The 16,260-nt window shown below is 33.7% G+C and overlaps 1 protein-coding gene across 4 annotated transcripts in view; it reads left to right on the forward strand.

Moving 5' to 3' along the window:
* TBC1D32 (TBC1 domain family member 32) overlaps window positions 1-16,260 on the forward strand; it is a 196,732-nt gene that overhangs the window by 128,209 nt on the left and 52,263 nt on the right. For all 4 annotated transcript variants that reach the window (XM_028117067.2, XM_028117066.2, XM_028117068.2 and 1 more), the window contains one exon: window positions 12,194-12,319. In XM_028117067.2, the coding sequence (XP_027972868.2) occupies window positions 12,194-12,319 (126 nt within the window). The remainder of the gene's footprint in view (window positions 1-12,193; window positions 12,320-16,260) is intronic.

Here is a 16,260-nt window from a genome sequence, read left to right on the forward strand (position 1 = left end):
CTGCCTACTTGACACCTTTGCTAGGAGGGTTAATAAGCATATCACGTCTAACAAGTCTGACATAAACTTCTCATACTTCCTCAAAATCTATTCCTTTGGTTTTGTTACTCATTTTAGAAGTGGCAACTTTTGCTTCCAGTTCTTTAGGCAATAAACCTGAAGGCATTCTTTGACTTCTCTTTGTCCTCATACCCACATCTAATCTGTCAGCAAACACTCTTGACTCTGCCTATCTGAAATTACTTTCTCTCTTGCACGACAGCCTTCCTCTCTCATCTGTATTATTGCAGTAATCTGCCAAGTAGTCAGTGTGTTCTCAACACAGCAACCAGAGTAATGCTGCTGAAATGTTCATTGCATCACGTTACTCCTTAATTGAAACCCTCCAATGGCTTCTCATCGCTAACAAGGCCCAATACATTTGTGGCTTCATTCCTGTCAATGCTGTTTTACTTTAGTACCATTTCAAACCTCTTTAATTCCACATTTCCCCACCATATTGGACAACAACTTCTATTCTTTCTCTTTGTCTCTAAAACACAAGTATTTGACTAAGACATTATTCTCAATTTAATAGCAATACCTAATACGTTCTCCTAATAATAGTGGTCCTAGTTTTGTTAAGCAGGAGAGAATGATCTAGGCACCAGTGGATAATCCAGAATGTACATCACAGAGATATCTCTCTGAACTCAATGAGAAAAATGGAGCCAAATGAATTTCTAACACCTGTAAAGCTAAATTGAAAGTATGTTTCTGGTTAAATACAGTTCAATAAACTAAACATTGTACAATTTTAAATATACTGTGTTTAAACTTATAATACTTTAAAACATAGCTATTTTGAAGGCAGAAGTTCTTATACTTTTCATTTTGCTTTTTTTATTGGAAAAAAATGATCCATTGATTCTGATAGGTGTTATTTTACTTGTCATTTGCACTGCAAAATTTTGGGATATAATTTCATTGTTGTGGGGGGAAAAATCAACTTTGGTTGTATGCACATGGTGACATCCTCTCATTTGTCTCCCAGCTTCTACATTTATCCTCCTTGCTACAGTTAGCATCTCCTCATCTGTTAAATTGCCTCTTGTTAGCTCATTGGCATTAGTGTTAGCTATTAGATAATTTATCTTCATCTGTAAATAAGAATCTTGAGACATCATCTGGTTCAGTTATTTTTCTTTGTGCACCATTTTAGAGTCACCATACTAAAATGTAAAAGCCCTTTAAAAGCTAGTGATTAATATTATCTATTTGTGTATGTATATATGTACATTATGTGTATACATATATAAGCATGTACAGGTATATATGTACACATGTGCACGTGTGTGATATATAAATAATCTTACACACATGAAAAAATTCTCTTCCACGTGGTAGAAATAACTTGGATATTATCTTTATGTTATATTATAAAATAATCAGCATTCTAGATTACATCTGTACTCTATATACCTTATTACTGTGGAATGCATGTCTTTATCAGGAGACCATTTGGATCTATATTCACTCAGCTGGGGCTGGTATCTTCAAAGTAGAGAGTTGAGTTTTTTGTGTCATGGCTTGTATGTTTCTAGTACTCCTGACAGGGCCATCCCAGCAGGAAAAGCACAGCACTGACTCCCAGGGCCACTGGCAGCAGGGCCACGTGGCATTGTTTTTCTTTGATCTTAGAAATTCGGATGGCTACTCATTGAAAGCCTCAAATATATTAGTGACTCCTAATGCAAGTGAACTTCGGCATGTTCCTTACAAGTCCACCATATCACTCTTTACCCATATATCCTTCCAAAGGCCCTTTCTTAAAAAACAAAAAACGAAACAAAACAAGAGAGTTTACCTCCTTTGGGCTTTCTAATAAGTAAACAGTAACAGCTAATGGGAGCCAGCTGTATAAACAAATGTGTCACTTTCCCATTCTTTTCTCTCCCTTGCCCTTGACTTCATCTCATGGCCTTTCTCGCTATAGTAATTGATCTACATACTCTGCATAACCCTATAGGTCTTGTTGTTTTGTTTAGTTAAAAACAGCTTTATTGAAATGTAATTAACATACTATATAATTCACCCATTTAAAGCATGCAATTCAGTGACTTTTTAGTATATTAATAGATATGTACAACCATCACCACAAACAACTTTAGAACATCTCACCACCTCATTTTCACCACCAGTACTCCCTTTTCCCCCACTTCTCTCACCCAGCCCTAAGCAACCACTAATCTACTTTCTGTCTCTGGAGATTTCTCTAGTTTGGACTTTTCATATGAATGGAATAGTGTAGTATGTGGTATTTCATGACTGACATTTTTCCTTAGCATAATGTTTTCAAGGTTTATCTCTAAGGTTCGTTCATGTTGTAGTATGGATTAGTACTTCATTCCTTTTTATAATTAAATAACATTCCATTATGTGCAAATACCACAATTTGTTTATATATTTATATCTGCTGATGGACACTTGGATTGTTTCCACCTTTTGGCTATTAGAAATAATGCTGCAGTACACATTCATGTACAAATTTCTGCGTGAACATATGTTTTTATTTCTCTAGAATATATACCTAGAAGTAGAATTGCGGAGTTATATGGTAATTCTATGTTTAATAGTTTGAGAAACTGGCTCACTGTTTTCTAAAGCAGCTGCGCCATTTTACCTTTTCACCAACAGTATTATGAGATTCTCATTTCTCCACATCATCATCATCATCATCATCATCATCATCATCATCATCATCATCATCATGTTATGATCTGGCCATCCTAGTGGGTGTGAAGTGCAGTTTCATTGTGGTTTTGGTTTGCATTTCCCTGATGACTAATAATGTTGAGCATCTCTTCATGTTATATATCTTTCTTAGAGAAATGACTATTCACATTCTTTGCCTATTTTTTAAATTGTCTTTTTATTATTGAGTTCTTTATATATTCTAGATATAAATTCCTTATGGGATATATGATTGGGGAACTTCTTTCATATCTCGGAATACACTAAGTTTACGCCTCTGGGCCTTTGCTCTTGATGTTCGCTTTTCCTGGAGTACTACCTCCTCCTCTTTACACAGGTAGTTCCTTCTTAACCTTTTATGCTGAATCTGAATGTTACTTCTTCAGAGAAGTTATCTCCACCTTATCTAAAACATACTTCTTCCCTTCTGGCTTGCTTTCTGTGGATTCCTCTATTAGCACTGTACCTTACTATGAGTTTGTGTATTTGTTCACTATCAGCTGCCCTAGAGTGTAACTTCCATAAGACAAAAATGCTGCCTGCCTTAGGTAGTAGACAAAAGTAAATGTCTATTGAATGAATGGATGAATTAACAATTGAATTTCTTTTCTATTTTTCCTTTCATCAAACACTATCTTCCAAATCTTTGTCAGTGGGCGTTGGGAATTCCTTTCAGGTTAATATGTAAATTTAGAAGTTTTTACTCAAACCTAGAATAATCTCTTATCTCACTCATGTTTTTAGAGCATCAGTAGCTTTGCAGTTAGAAAGCCCCTTCAGCTAGACTCCTGTATATATCATTCATGAAGTATACACCTTTATTATAGTTATTTTATCATTTACAAAATGGTACTTTATGTTTTTATAGCACATAAAAGGTACACACTGTTAGCATTACATCTCATTTTTTTCCACAATTGAAAAAAATAACCAAAAAAATGTACAGCCTTTATTCTGTGATTACTTCAAGTTTAATCTTTTGTAGTTTCAGTATCTTAACTTTACTGCTTCCTCTGCTGCATTTTTACTTATCTGATAGGAAATTGATTTTCTGCCTGGCGAAACATTCTCTTTCAAATACTATATAAAAGAGTAAGTTCCTTGGTGATAATCATTCCCTTTAATGGAATGCGCCACATAATGTTAAAATCATTATAGTCTGATTGTTCAGATATTTTTAATTGGATATTCTTAGATGACATTATTCCTATATGAGAAAACAGGTCATTTTTAAAGTTCATAATATGTGAGATATAACTATCTCACTGTAGTATCTCCCCTCCCCAACATGAAGTAGTTTTTCTCTCTTCAAATTAATAAGAACAGGAGGGAGGACATCATACAAAATTGAAGTGAATTCCAATTAAAATTTACTTTTCAGTTTGTACATTTTCAGCTCTGAATGAATTCAGTATAAAATATATGTTGAAATTAGGTTCCACGTACTGATCAAAGTCTGTTAGGACCATTCTTAGGTGAGAAACTTGAATCTAAGCCACTGTATTAAATCTAAATTATTTGCATAGATTTGGTTCCTTATAAAAGCATAAACAAAAATGCAAACCATTGGCAATGTTTAATAATATGTTTGGGGGTAGAAAAGGCTTTTTGATAGGTATCACATATAAATTAATTTTGAACATTTTGTAATTGCAGACTACTATTTATAAAATAATCTTTGCAATGTATTTTGTTCAATAGAAAGAAACAAATATAATAGAGAAAGTTTCTAAATTAGAGCTGGTACTGAAGAATAAGAGTACTATAGTCTCTGTCTCTGGAGTTAGGCATTGTGCAGTGAATGAGAAATAAAGTTTATGGGTTTTGTAGTTGCATTCTTATGATGCCTGCATATTTTATCCTAGCTCTCAAGACAGGCTGGTATTTTAAATCGTTTGTATTAAAAGATATTAAAATTTAGACTTTCAACTACAAATACTGTAATTTTGTCATTGGAATAATGTTCTTATTTTAACAAGACCATTCTCATTAATCTGTATTGATTTTGTTTAATAAATTTTGTGTCCTTACTGGGTTTAATTCTTTATTCACTGATGCTACTTCTTGCTGACACTTTGATAATTTCTCTCTTTTCAGACATTAAGTCCATGCCCATGTCCTTGATGAATTATTTTTGCCTTTTAAATTTACCAATGGGATAACAATCCATTATGTAATCTTAATAGTATAGATCAAAATTGGAATACTACCTACATAATATGTAGAAGTAAACTTTTCAAGAGGAAAAAAAGGGAGAATGAGATGAACTGTAACAACAACTACAATTTAATAAAAGAAGGAAAGTTACCCAATTAACAAGTTGAGTAGGCCAGATTATTTCATTGCTAGTCCGATAGATTTAGGATTACCATTCCTTCTCCAGTCAACTAAGAACAGAATGCCATAGGAAAACTATGTAAGAGTCTTTGAAAATAGTAAGGAATTACATAAAATATAGTACAACATAATGATGGATATTGTTCTGATTTTAAAAGCTTTTGAACTATGTCTGGTACATATAGTCAGTCTATATTTTTAGTGATGAATTCTCTCTTCTATCAACTACTTATTTAGGCCTTTATGTCAAGTCAGACATTTTATTCTTATTGTTTCTAACCTTGCAATTAAGATTTATTTTCTGCAGGTAAAGGTAAATGACTTTTATTTGACATCATTCTGGTAACTGAGGGGACTGGGAGTATGAGATTATGGTTTCTTTTCACTGTAGTAAATCTCGAGATGCAGTTGTTGAGATACTTAGCTTATAAATCAGAGTAAGTATTTACTTTTGAATAATAAAACTTCTTATTTTCATGTACTTACTTACTTCATGCTTGAAACATACATATCTATAGCAACCAGGGAAAACAGATCACCTGTTAGTTTAAGTGCAGATGATAAGGGAAAACGAATTCCTCATTTCTTGAAATGTGACTCATTTCTTTTATAGTAAATGATTATCACATATTTTATTATTTTTAAAGATTTTATTTATTTGACAGAAAGAGACACAGCAAGAGAGGGAACACAAGCAGGGGGAGTGGGAGAGGGAGAAGCAGAGCAGGGAGCCCAATGCGGGGCTCGATCCCAGGACCCCAGGATCATGACCTGAGCTGAAGGCAGGCGTTTAACGACTGAGCCACCCAGGCACCCCGATTATCACGTATTTTAAAAAAGGAAAAGTGATATAATTCCACAGTGAAGAATAACTGTGTAAAATATAGATGTCATGTGTTAAGAGTCCATGCAGTTCAAATAAAATGAAAATGTGTAATGAATTTAGATACTCCCAAATTTAGAGATGTACAGAGAACTAATACACAGAATTGGGGCATATTTTCAGTTGCTTCTCAGAGACCACTCCAAAGTCTTCCCTTGTTTATTATAATAAAAGTAACCTGAAGTGACTGTGTTAAACTACATGGACAAGGACAAGCAGAAATACAAGTGGAAAGTAAATACTACACAAATAAGGTTCAGGATAAGACAAAGGTGACTATCTAAATTAAACCTAGGAATCTGTTGCTAGTTAGTTTATGAAATCTTCCATTTATTTTGTTTCTTTTGCAGAATCTGTTACGATATTCTGTGTAAAGTGGGCATTCACAATTGCATTTAGGAAAGAAGTACTAAAAGTTTTCCATGTAAATAGCAGGTTTTCTCCACACTTAACATGAGCTTATATTTTTTCCTCCCTTTGAAACTGAGGTTCCTTTTATATTGTCCATAATAATTTTATAATCAATATAACATTTCTATGTAATAATCTTTTGAGAAAAAATTATATAGTATCCTCAAGTATGAAAAATTATAGTGCTCACCATAACAAAGACTTTCAGAGTTTAGATATGAACAATAATTGGTGAACAAGAAACTTGATGTCCCCCCCTTTTTTTTCCATTTTCCTCAATGGTATTAAAGAATGAGTTTAAAATAGATTTTTTACTTTCTCTTCCAACTTTGCATTGTCTGTAAATCATAGTGGTCTGAAGGAGCAAAGAGAAGAAGAGCATATACTCACTAGACACACCAAACCAGTCTTGGGAAAACAAAACAGTAGTTGAACATGGTAACCTCATAACTAGATGTATAATTAATACACTGAAACTAAGCTATGATATGGTACTTTCTCTAAAAATAATACTGTAGGGTAAGAAGTATATAAAAACAATTGAATAAAAAATGTGAGTTAAGAAAGAAATTGTGTTCAGTGTGTAGAATATAAACCTGGATTCTTCCTGGTGAAATAGATCAACTGTTTTCTCATAACCCTAAGAAGTGAATATTCATTTCATTACAGGAGACTGGATTGTACCGAGAAAGGAGCCAGAACCTCATAAGAAGATACAACAATGAGGATTTTAAAAATTTATACTTTAAAACACTTTATTATAAAATTGTGACTAGGTTTCTTTTCAAGTGAATCATTTTATACATGCCCATACTTTTAATTGAAGTTTATTGAGTTCTTATATAGACTTTATACCAAATTAGGAACTCTAATAGCTCGTATTTTAGAGGCACTAATATGCTTAGAAGCTTTTAGTCACTGTCACTTTCAATTATACCCCACATTTACATACACATATGTATGTATAATCAATTTTTTATATCAACAGAATACATCCATTTTAAGAATAGTTTGAATTTTGACATGTCTGCGCACACATAAGCACCACCATAATCAAATATATAACATTTTTATGACTCCACAAAAGTTCCCTTTGTCCCTTGCAGTTGACTGCTCTCTATTCCCAGCCTCAGGCAATTACTGATTTTTTTTTCCCCCGCTACTATAGATTAGGATTTCTCAACCTCAGCACTGTTAATATTTTGGGCTGGGTAATTGCTTGTTGCCAGAGGGTCTGGTCCTGTGCCTTGTAGGATTTTTAGCAGCCTCTCTGGTCTCCACCCACTAGATGCCAGTAGAACTCTCTCTGTACTCTCCACTCCTAGGTGTGACAATCAGAAATGTCTGTGAAGACTGCTGAAGTAACTCCTGGAGAGCAAAACATAGTCCGCTTGCGAATAGCTACCAAAGATTAGTTTTTCCTATACTATTTTTTTTTTTTTTTAGCGGTTCATAGAAATAGAATCATATACGATACTTTGTTTGTGCCTGGTTTCTTTCTCTCAGCATAATGGTTTTGAGATGCAGCCAGTTTGTTACATGTACCATTTGCTATCTCTTTTTACTGATTGGGGTTCTAGTATGGATAAAGTATAATTTGGTTAAATTGTACCAAAACATTTGGTTTTGTTCACATTTTCTTTAAATACTTAAAAATAGCTGCTTTAAAATCTTTGCTAATCATACCACACTAGTCCTTTCTGGATCTATTGATTTATCTACTGATTGTGAGCCACATTTTTCCCGTTTCTCATGTTAGTGATTTCTTTATTGAATATCAGACATCATTCATTCACATCATTCATTCACACACATTCATTCATTTTGTTTTTCTTTAAATAGTAGTGGACATTTTTTAGAGTGCTGTCAAGTTATTCATGGATCAGTTTGATCCTTCAAGACTTTCATTTTTTGGTTATGTTGGGTGTAGAGTTGCCTTTATTGCAAATTTAACTCTATTACTAAGGTGTTACTTTTCTGGCACCCTTATGGACTACCCTGGTAGTTATAGGACTCTTCACTCTGGAACTTGGACATCAGCTAGCACTAAGTATATTCTGGAAATTGTTCATTTTACAAGCTCCCAACTGTTTTTTTGCCCAACCTTGTGGAGTTTCATTCTTCATTTGCATAGCTGATTATTTTGCAATCCGCTTGACGAAGACTTACACGGATTTCTGTAGTTCTTTGCTCTGCTCTTCCTCTTCAGTACTATGATCCCAAATTTTTTTAGCCTCCTCAGTCTCTGCAATTTGACTTGTCTCTTCAACTCTGCAAGACCTCCATAGCATCCCCATCCTGCATAGTGATCTTGAAATTTCCTTCAAGATAAAAGGCCAGTTGTAAAGTTCCCTTTTCTCAGGCAAAACAGTCCTGTACTGTCTGTTGCCCAATGTTTGGAAACCATTGTTTGTTATATTTTATTCAGTTTTCAGGTTGTTTACAGCAGGACAGCAAGTCTATTCCTAGTACCTCCATCATGGCCAGAAGCAAAACTCTGGGTTTTAATTCTTTTGTGTTATTATAAACATAGAAATTTTGGGAAAACATCAGATTTATATTTGCTCTACTCGCATAGTTACTAGAGTTATTGTATTCCTTCCTGTGATTCCATTTCCTCTTGCCTCATTTCTATGTCCAAGGGCCTTTGCTGGTCTAACACCATTGGCCTTTCTCTGGCCTTGCCCACTTATTCTGCACAAAGGTAGGAAGAATGTTTGGTAGGGGAACTTGGGAGAAGGTTGGAAAATCTTGGATTAGCCTACTTGTGTAAGGTGTACTTTCATGTTAGCCTATCTTTAGGTTATATTGGTACATTTTAGTTAGCAGAGGCCTTTGGTTGTCTGTCATTGTCTGTGATTGAATAGGTTAGTTTAATTCAGGGAAGACATTTGGAAGTTCATATGGCAGCAGATCTAAGTAATGGTGTCTACTTTAGCTGTTTCAGTACTAACATAGATTTCTTGGACTCCATTTATCTACTCCTATCTACTACTCTGTTAGTCCCAGATTTGGAGGGGGAAATAAAGGAATCACTGTTCCCCTCAAACCTAAATATCACAGATATACGTATTTTTCAGTTAACATTATATCAAATCACTAAATATTTTTAACCGCGAGGAATGCAAATTGAAAAGCTCATACTCTCGGGCGCCTGGGTGGCTCAGCTGGTTAAGCAACTGCCTTCGGCTCAGGTCATGATCCTGGAGTCCTGGGATCGAGTCCCACATCGGGCTCCCTGCTCGGCGGGGAGTCTGCTTCTCCCTCTGACCCTCTTCCCTCTTGTGCTGTCTCTCATTGTCTCTCTCTCAAATAAATAAAATCTTAAAAAAAAAAAAAAGAAAAGAAAAGCTCACACTCTCATTGATTGAGAAAATGTAACCAGATACATATAAAGGCTACCAAGTTGTCTCTAGGAGTTTGTAGTCACTCTGTCTCTAGCTCAGCCTAAATTCCAATTTCCAGGTAAACTGAACCCTTTAGCCCTTCCACCAACTGGTAGATTCACATGCACACCACATCTGCTGCTTCAGCACTGTTTACAGTTGTGATACCTTGTGCTCTTTTTCTTAGAATGAGATGATAAAAAGCAAAACAGAATAGCTAATGTGAAAGGATAGGGCAAGAGGAGGGTGTAGGGCAGGATGGAAGAGGGAACAGATAATATAGGACTTTTCAAGAGCAGGTAATTTACAAAAGAGCTACATTGGCATCTTCTACTTGAAGGAGATAGTAGTAGTTATAAAAGACAGGTTATACATGGATAGAAAAGATGATATAGAGGAAGAAACAGAGATGAAAAACTACATTTGTCTTTGCAGTCATATGCCACTAGTGACTCTTATTAGGCTTTAGGTAGTTTGTTCTTGGGAAAGAAGTAAGGTAGATATTCTAAGTGGAAACTATAAAAATTATTTTAATGCTGTTGAATCAAGTATTTTACCTAATTCATATTAAGATACATTTAACATTATAACTTTGTTATTAGTAACATAATTCAACAAAATTATCAGCTTTGGTATTTCTTGAGTTTAGGTTAAAGGTTTTGAAAGTTTTTATTAAAAAGAATCATTTTCTCCTTTGACTTAGTAACTTTAATTTTTCTGTAGTTATTGCTTCTGATTGAGGCTATTTATGAAATGTTACAGGATCATTTTGGTCTTAATTTTCAAAGAGAATAGATTAGTACTAAACATCTGAAATACACATTCTTTCAACAACACAATTCATTCTGGTTCATATGTATATTTGTGTGAATATACATATGTTTGGTATATTTATTTGTATACTCATGTATTTTTATAAAAGAATATGTAGCTTTGATATGAGGAGGCTTTTTTTGGTGACTTGTCAAATAAGGACATATTTACATAAATTATGATTTATATATTTAAACATAATATTTTAGATATCATAACCATGAGGACTGTGTGACATATAGCTGCTTTTTTCAGTGTTAAATAAAACCGATTTAGATCATAAGAGTGATAAGTGTGTCTTAATTGTAGTATTATAATTGTGTGTATATATATATAAGCATATGTTTTATGACATGTGGGTTTCATAAGGGCAAGTGACTTTGGCTTGATTATTATAGCCAAGTAGGAACTTGGGAGGAGGAACTCCATACATATATTTTTAATGTATTTTTTACAAAGACTGGATGGAAAAATGAAAATAGTTGGTATGGTAGAAAGATTAATTTTTTAAATATGTAAGAGTAAGGACTTGCTTTATTATTATAAAAATAATATTATTTTTTTTAAGAAGGTAAGAGTGGGTTGAAACTCTCTGTAGTATTAGATTGACCACTGTTATCTTCCTGCTGGGATTTATCAGCCCAAAGAGAGCTTTGGCCAATATATTTTGTAGTGTTAGTGTTCCCAGACACATCTTTGGACAGGGGCAGTCAGGACTTTGACCCTTTATTTTCAAAAGGCTCTTGTTCCTTTTTGATCCCCAAATCTCTTTCAAGGAAAGTGTTAAAAGGTATGAGTTTATGTGACTACTTATTTCATCATGATCTTCTGGAAAATAAGAAAACATTATTGCCTCTTTTTTCTCCCCCTTGAATCTTTATATGTGTGTGGGAAGATAGTATATTTTTGTTTGGATAAGTACTTGTATATCTTTTTTTTTAAGGATACCTACATCCTTTTTAATATATTATTTATAGATGTTTTCTAATACAAAATTTCACGGGAATGATATTAAAATGGAAGATGGAAAAGTCTCTTGGGAATAAAAATAAAGTTAAAATGGAAAAATAAAATTAGATGGAAGTTGCCATGTATTCATGAAATTGCTTAGTAAGAAGTTATATTTTAGCCATAGACACTCTTTCAGCACCACTCATTTTTGGTATAATTTTTTTGCAAGAAGTGGAAATAAATAATTGACTAGAAATTTTCTATGCTTATGTTTTCTTTTTGCTTTTAAAGAAATGAATCAAATTGTGTCTGAATGTGCATGGGAAAGGAGTATAATGTTCATGTCAATCTAGGTAGTGAAATCTTACATCTATCACATCTGTTATTTGATGTCTGTTGCTTGAAATACTCAGTAATGAATCATGTTCATGTAAGAAAAAACATTCAAGAATTATGGTTACAAATCAATCCATTTTGTGAGCTTTTAATAAATTCATTTTATAGGATTTTAATAAGTATAATTGATGGTATAAGATGTAATTACAGAAAAATATTTTCTTTTGAAAGCTATATACTATTTCTGGAATTTGTAACTGTTTATATATTTAACATTAATACTTATTTTTCGGTGTTTCTACCATCTCATTATAATAATATAACATGTTGTGTTTCTTATTAGACAGTGATCTTGGCAAACTTTTATTACGCTTCAAAATGTCTGATAAACAAACCGAGTGGATAGAAAACTGCCGAAGACAATTTTGTAAAATGATGAAGGCCAAACCTGATATAATCAGTGGAAGTGGTAAGTATGCTGTTTAATTTTTGTGGTATTTTTGGTATGAATATTATATTAATGAAAGCTGTGTTTCCTAAAGACCAGTGTTGACATGTCTAGAATACATAATACTGACTCCAGAAGTCCATTGACTTCTGAGAAACTTATGATCCTGGAAAACAAAAATTATAATCTGAAATTCAGGGAAGCTGAGAGAGAGAAGATGGAGGAAGAGGCCCACCGACCCTCACCTCCTAATGACAGTAAAATTGTAGGCAGCCCAAAAACTGCCAAAAAATATTAAAATCTGAGAAACTACTAAACTTTTTTTAAACTAAGAGGTCTTGGTAAGCAGTTGGAACATTGATCTGCCTTTACCCAGGTAACCATTTACTCAGTTTCACCAGCTTTCACTATACCATACTGCTATATTTTTGGAAACCTTATTGATTTTTTTATTGACACGTATTTTGAAACTGTGCCACATCTAGCCAAGTAAATTTAGTCACTCTTAAGGAAATTGAAATTTTATTGTGAGGGAATAGCTGTTTCCTAAACTAGCAAATAAATTGTTTTATATTCAAATATATGTGCATTTGTTTTCTAAAAATCATTTTTAAATTTTGAATAAAGGTCTAAGAAAAGGGTTCTAATGGAAATATAAGGTAGATTTTTTTGAAAGCTGTAATTTAAAATTGTCCACGTTATTAGCCATGCTTTATGGTTTTCATTTTAACTGTTATAAAATTAAAAGGGGGAAATAAAAATGTTTATATTTTGTTGTTGGAGACAGTATATTTTCTGAGAATAGTGACATAATCTATGGGCAACTCAGAGATGAATTCCCTAGATTTTCTTTTTGCCTCATATATCCTAGAATGAGTGATTAAGAACATCATCAGATGCAGGATAAAAAGGTGGGGTCAATAAACGCATACTCTCTAGCGAAAAGGACCAGGAAAGGGGTAGTCTATCAGGATACATTTTAATAGAGAGTGACCACTTTAATCCAGCCAAACACCGCAGAAAATCCTGCTAGCAAGACTTGGGCACAGTCTGGACTTCCATCCTTACCTGGCAGTAATGGGACACCCTTGCCACTCCTTGCTAGGATTGTATCAGAGAAGACTTAGAGAGTTAAGGATTTTCACTATCACTCAGTGGTAACAGGGCCAGACCTCCTTCTTCCCCTCCACATGTGTTTGTCTCACACATGCAACAAATTTAAAATTAGAAGGTATCAGCAAAGAAATAAAACCCAAAAGGAAATTTTAGAAGTGAAAATACCATAACCAAAATAAAAAGCTAAATGGATTGGTTCAACAATAAAATGGACAGAGGGAAGAATTGGTGACTCGAAGGTATCAACAGAGAGGAAATAGACTGAAAAACAAAACAAAACAAATAATTAACAGAGACCGAGAGACCTGTGGAACCATAACAGAAGGTCTAGCATTTGTGCCATTGGAGACCTGGGAAGAGGTTAGGACTATAAATGTATTTGAAGAAACATAGCTAAAAACTTTCCAAATTTATCAAGAAACCCAAATCTAAAAGTATGGATTCAAGAACCACAAACAGGGTAAACCCAAAGAATTCCATACCAAGACACAATATAGTCAAACTTATAAAAACTAAAGACAAAAAAATCTTGAAAGCAGAGAAGGAAAAACAACATCATACCTACAGCGGAAAATCAATACCATTGACCATGGACCTCTCACCAGAAAAGATGGAGGACAGAGGAAGTGGCATGACATTCAAGCACTGAAAGAACTGTTAATCTGAATTCTCTATGCATTGAAAATAGTCTTCAGGAATAGAAAATCAAGATATTCTCAAATGAAGAATTTGTCAACAGCAGACCTACCCTAAATGAAGGGATAAAAGTCCTCTACCTTTGTACTATCCTCACAAATTCCTGAGACTCTATACAAAATAAGTTTTCTTAAAAATTATAGAGGAAAGTGAATATAAACTACTTGAGAACATTGAGAAAAATAGTCTGACTGTGCTTATAATTTGTATAAAATGTGGATATGGTTGGATGCAGTAAGATTGTAAAGTGCCTGAAACCCATGAGTATAGTGTTAACTTCATGGGGTAGGGAGATGGGAGCCATGATTTAGTTCTTGAATAAGCAAGTGTTCAAGGAAAAAGCCTCTGGTGGTTCCATGTAAGATGGACTGATTGGGAAAACATTGGGTCTCTATTGTAATTATCTTATGATATGCTAGCAGTGATAAAAGATAAAAAAGAATTAAAAAAGAATGAATCCAGGAGAAATTTTGCATGTTTACAAACACTGAGCTGCCTTAGTTTTGGAACCAGCTTCTCTTGTGACAGCAGTGCCAAGGGAGAAATTAGTCAATACCCAAGTATCCCTGAACAATCTGTCCTCAGTCTTTTCTCATTAGATAAACCCATGTCCCTTTGTAGTTTGTATGTACACACACACATACATACATACATACATATATATATATATCTTATACATTTTTTTTATAGTCTGTGTCATAGTCCAGCCCCATGGAATAAATATGTTTTAAAGGAGGCAGCTTATAATCTAAAATCCTTTCTAGAAATTCCAGGTCTGTCATTTGAAATAAAAAGATCCACTTAAGATGAAAAGAATATTTTATGGTTAACTTTCTGGACAGTAATATTCTAGAGTTAATTTGTATTTAAAGGTAAGTGTTTCATGATATGAACTAATTTCCTTGAGTTATAGATGATGGAATTTTTAGTGAATTGACAATGAGTGAAGTGGTTGGCCATACTGAGATAAATAGCCACTCTAGTAATTATGCAAGTTCAGCTACACTTATGTTTGGTTAGTTAGATGTGCCAATGAGATTTTAGCCACGTGTTCAACTACTGTATGTAGATCAGTGTTTAGTATTATTCCATGATTATAGCCTATCCCTCAAAATATTTGGAAGTGCATAGTGCTGTTTATAAGGGTTGCTGGGCAAAATGAGTCTATTGGAATCAGTAGAAATCCAGAACCTTCTCCAGATAGTTTGGCGATGTAATTTTTGCATACAAAATATAAAAGTAGTTAATCTAAAAGCCTCCAGTGTATGGATCTAATGGCATAATTTTGCATTTCAAGATCAGTACTTGCCATAAAATAGTGTGCTTTTGCAAAGTCTGCAGTTAGTCTGGTAACTCTTTCAGTTTCAAATTATATTGTGTTTAGCTCCACAGATATGATAAAGAATTTTTTTATTTCACTGAAGTGTGTTTAGGTATCTGTCTGATGGCTAAACCTGATTCTGGGCATATGATTCAAAGAATTGCTTAGCAGTACGCTGTGACCTTTCCCATTAACTCAGGCACTTTACTTCGGTGCATAGCATGTAGCAAACATACGGTTGTGCTAAAATGAGAATAATTATAATGTTAAATGGATATTTCCACTTAAAATTCTTTTTATATAATCTTTGTTACTAATGTGTATCTCACATTTTATTCTTATAGTTTGATTCAGAATGATTTTCTAAAATTCATTAAGATATTCTTAAAAAATTATAATCTCAAGAGTCTCAAGACTGTAATTTTTTAATTTAAATTCAGTTGATTAATGTATAATATATTACTTGTTTCAGGGGTGCAGGTCTGTGATTCATCAGTCTTTTATAATACCCAGTGCTCACAACACATACCCTCCCCAATGTCCATCACCCTGTTACCCCATCCCTCCACCCCACTTCCCTCCAGCAACCCTCAGTTTGTTTCCTAAGATTAAGAGTCTCTTATGTTTTGTCTCTCTCTCTGGTTTCGTTTTGTTTCATTTTTCCTCTTTATATTAAATAACATAAACAAATACATGGAGGTTGAAAGCTCACCTAAGAGCTATTTATGTATAGATTCATAGGTTAAAACTTTGAAAGATTTTTCTGTGAGAGAATTTATCCCTATGCATGTAAAGATAGAACCGTTACACAACTATAAGTTTAAATAAT

This window comes from Eumetopias jubatus, unplaced genomic scaffold (genome assembly GCF_037043125.1).
Source record: "Eumetopias jubatus isolate StellerSeaLion01/CBP00866 unplaced genomic scaffold, mEumJub1_p1.0 scaffold_6, whole genome shotgun sequence".
Taxonomy (NCBI): Eukaryota; Metazoa; Chordata; class Mammalia; order Carnivora; family Otariidae; genus Eumetopias; species Eumetopias jubatus.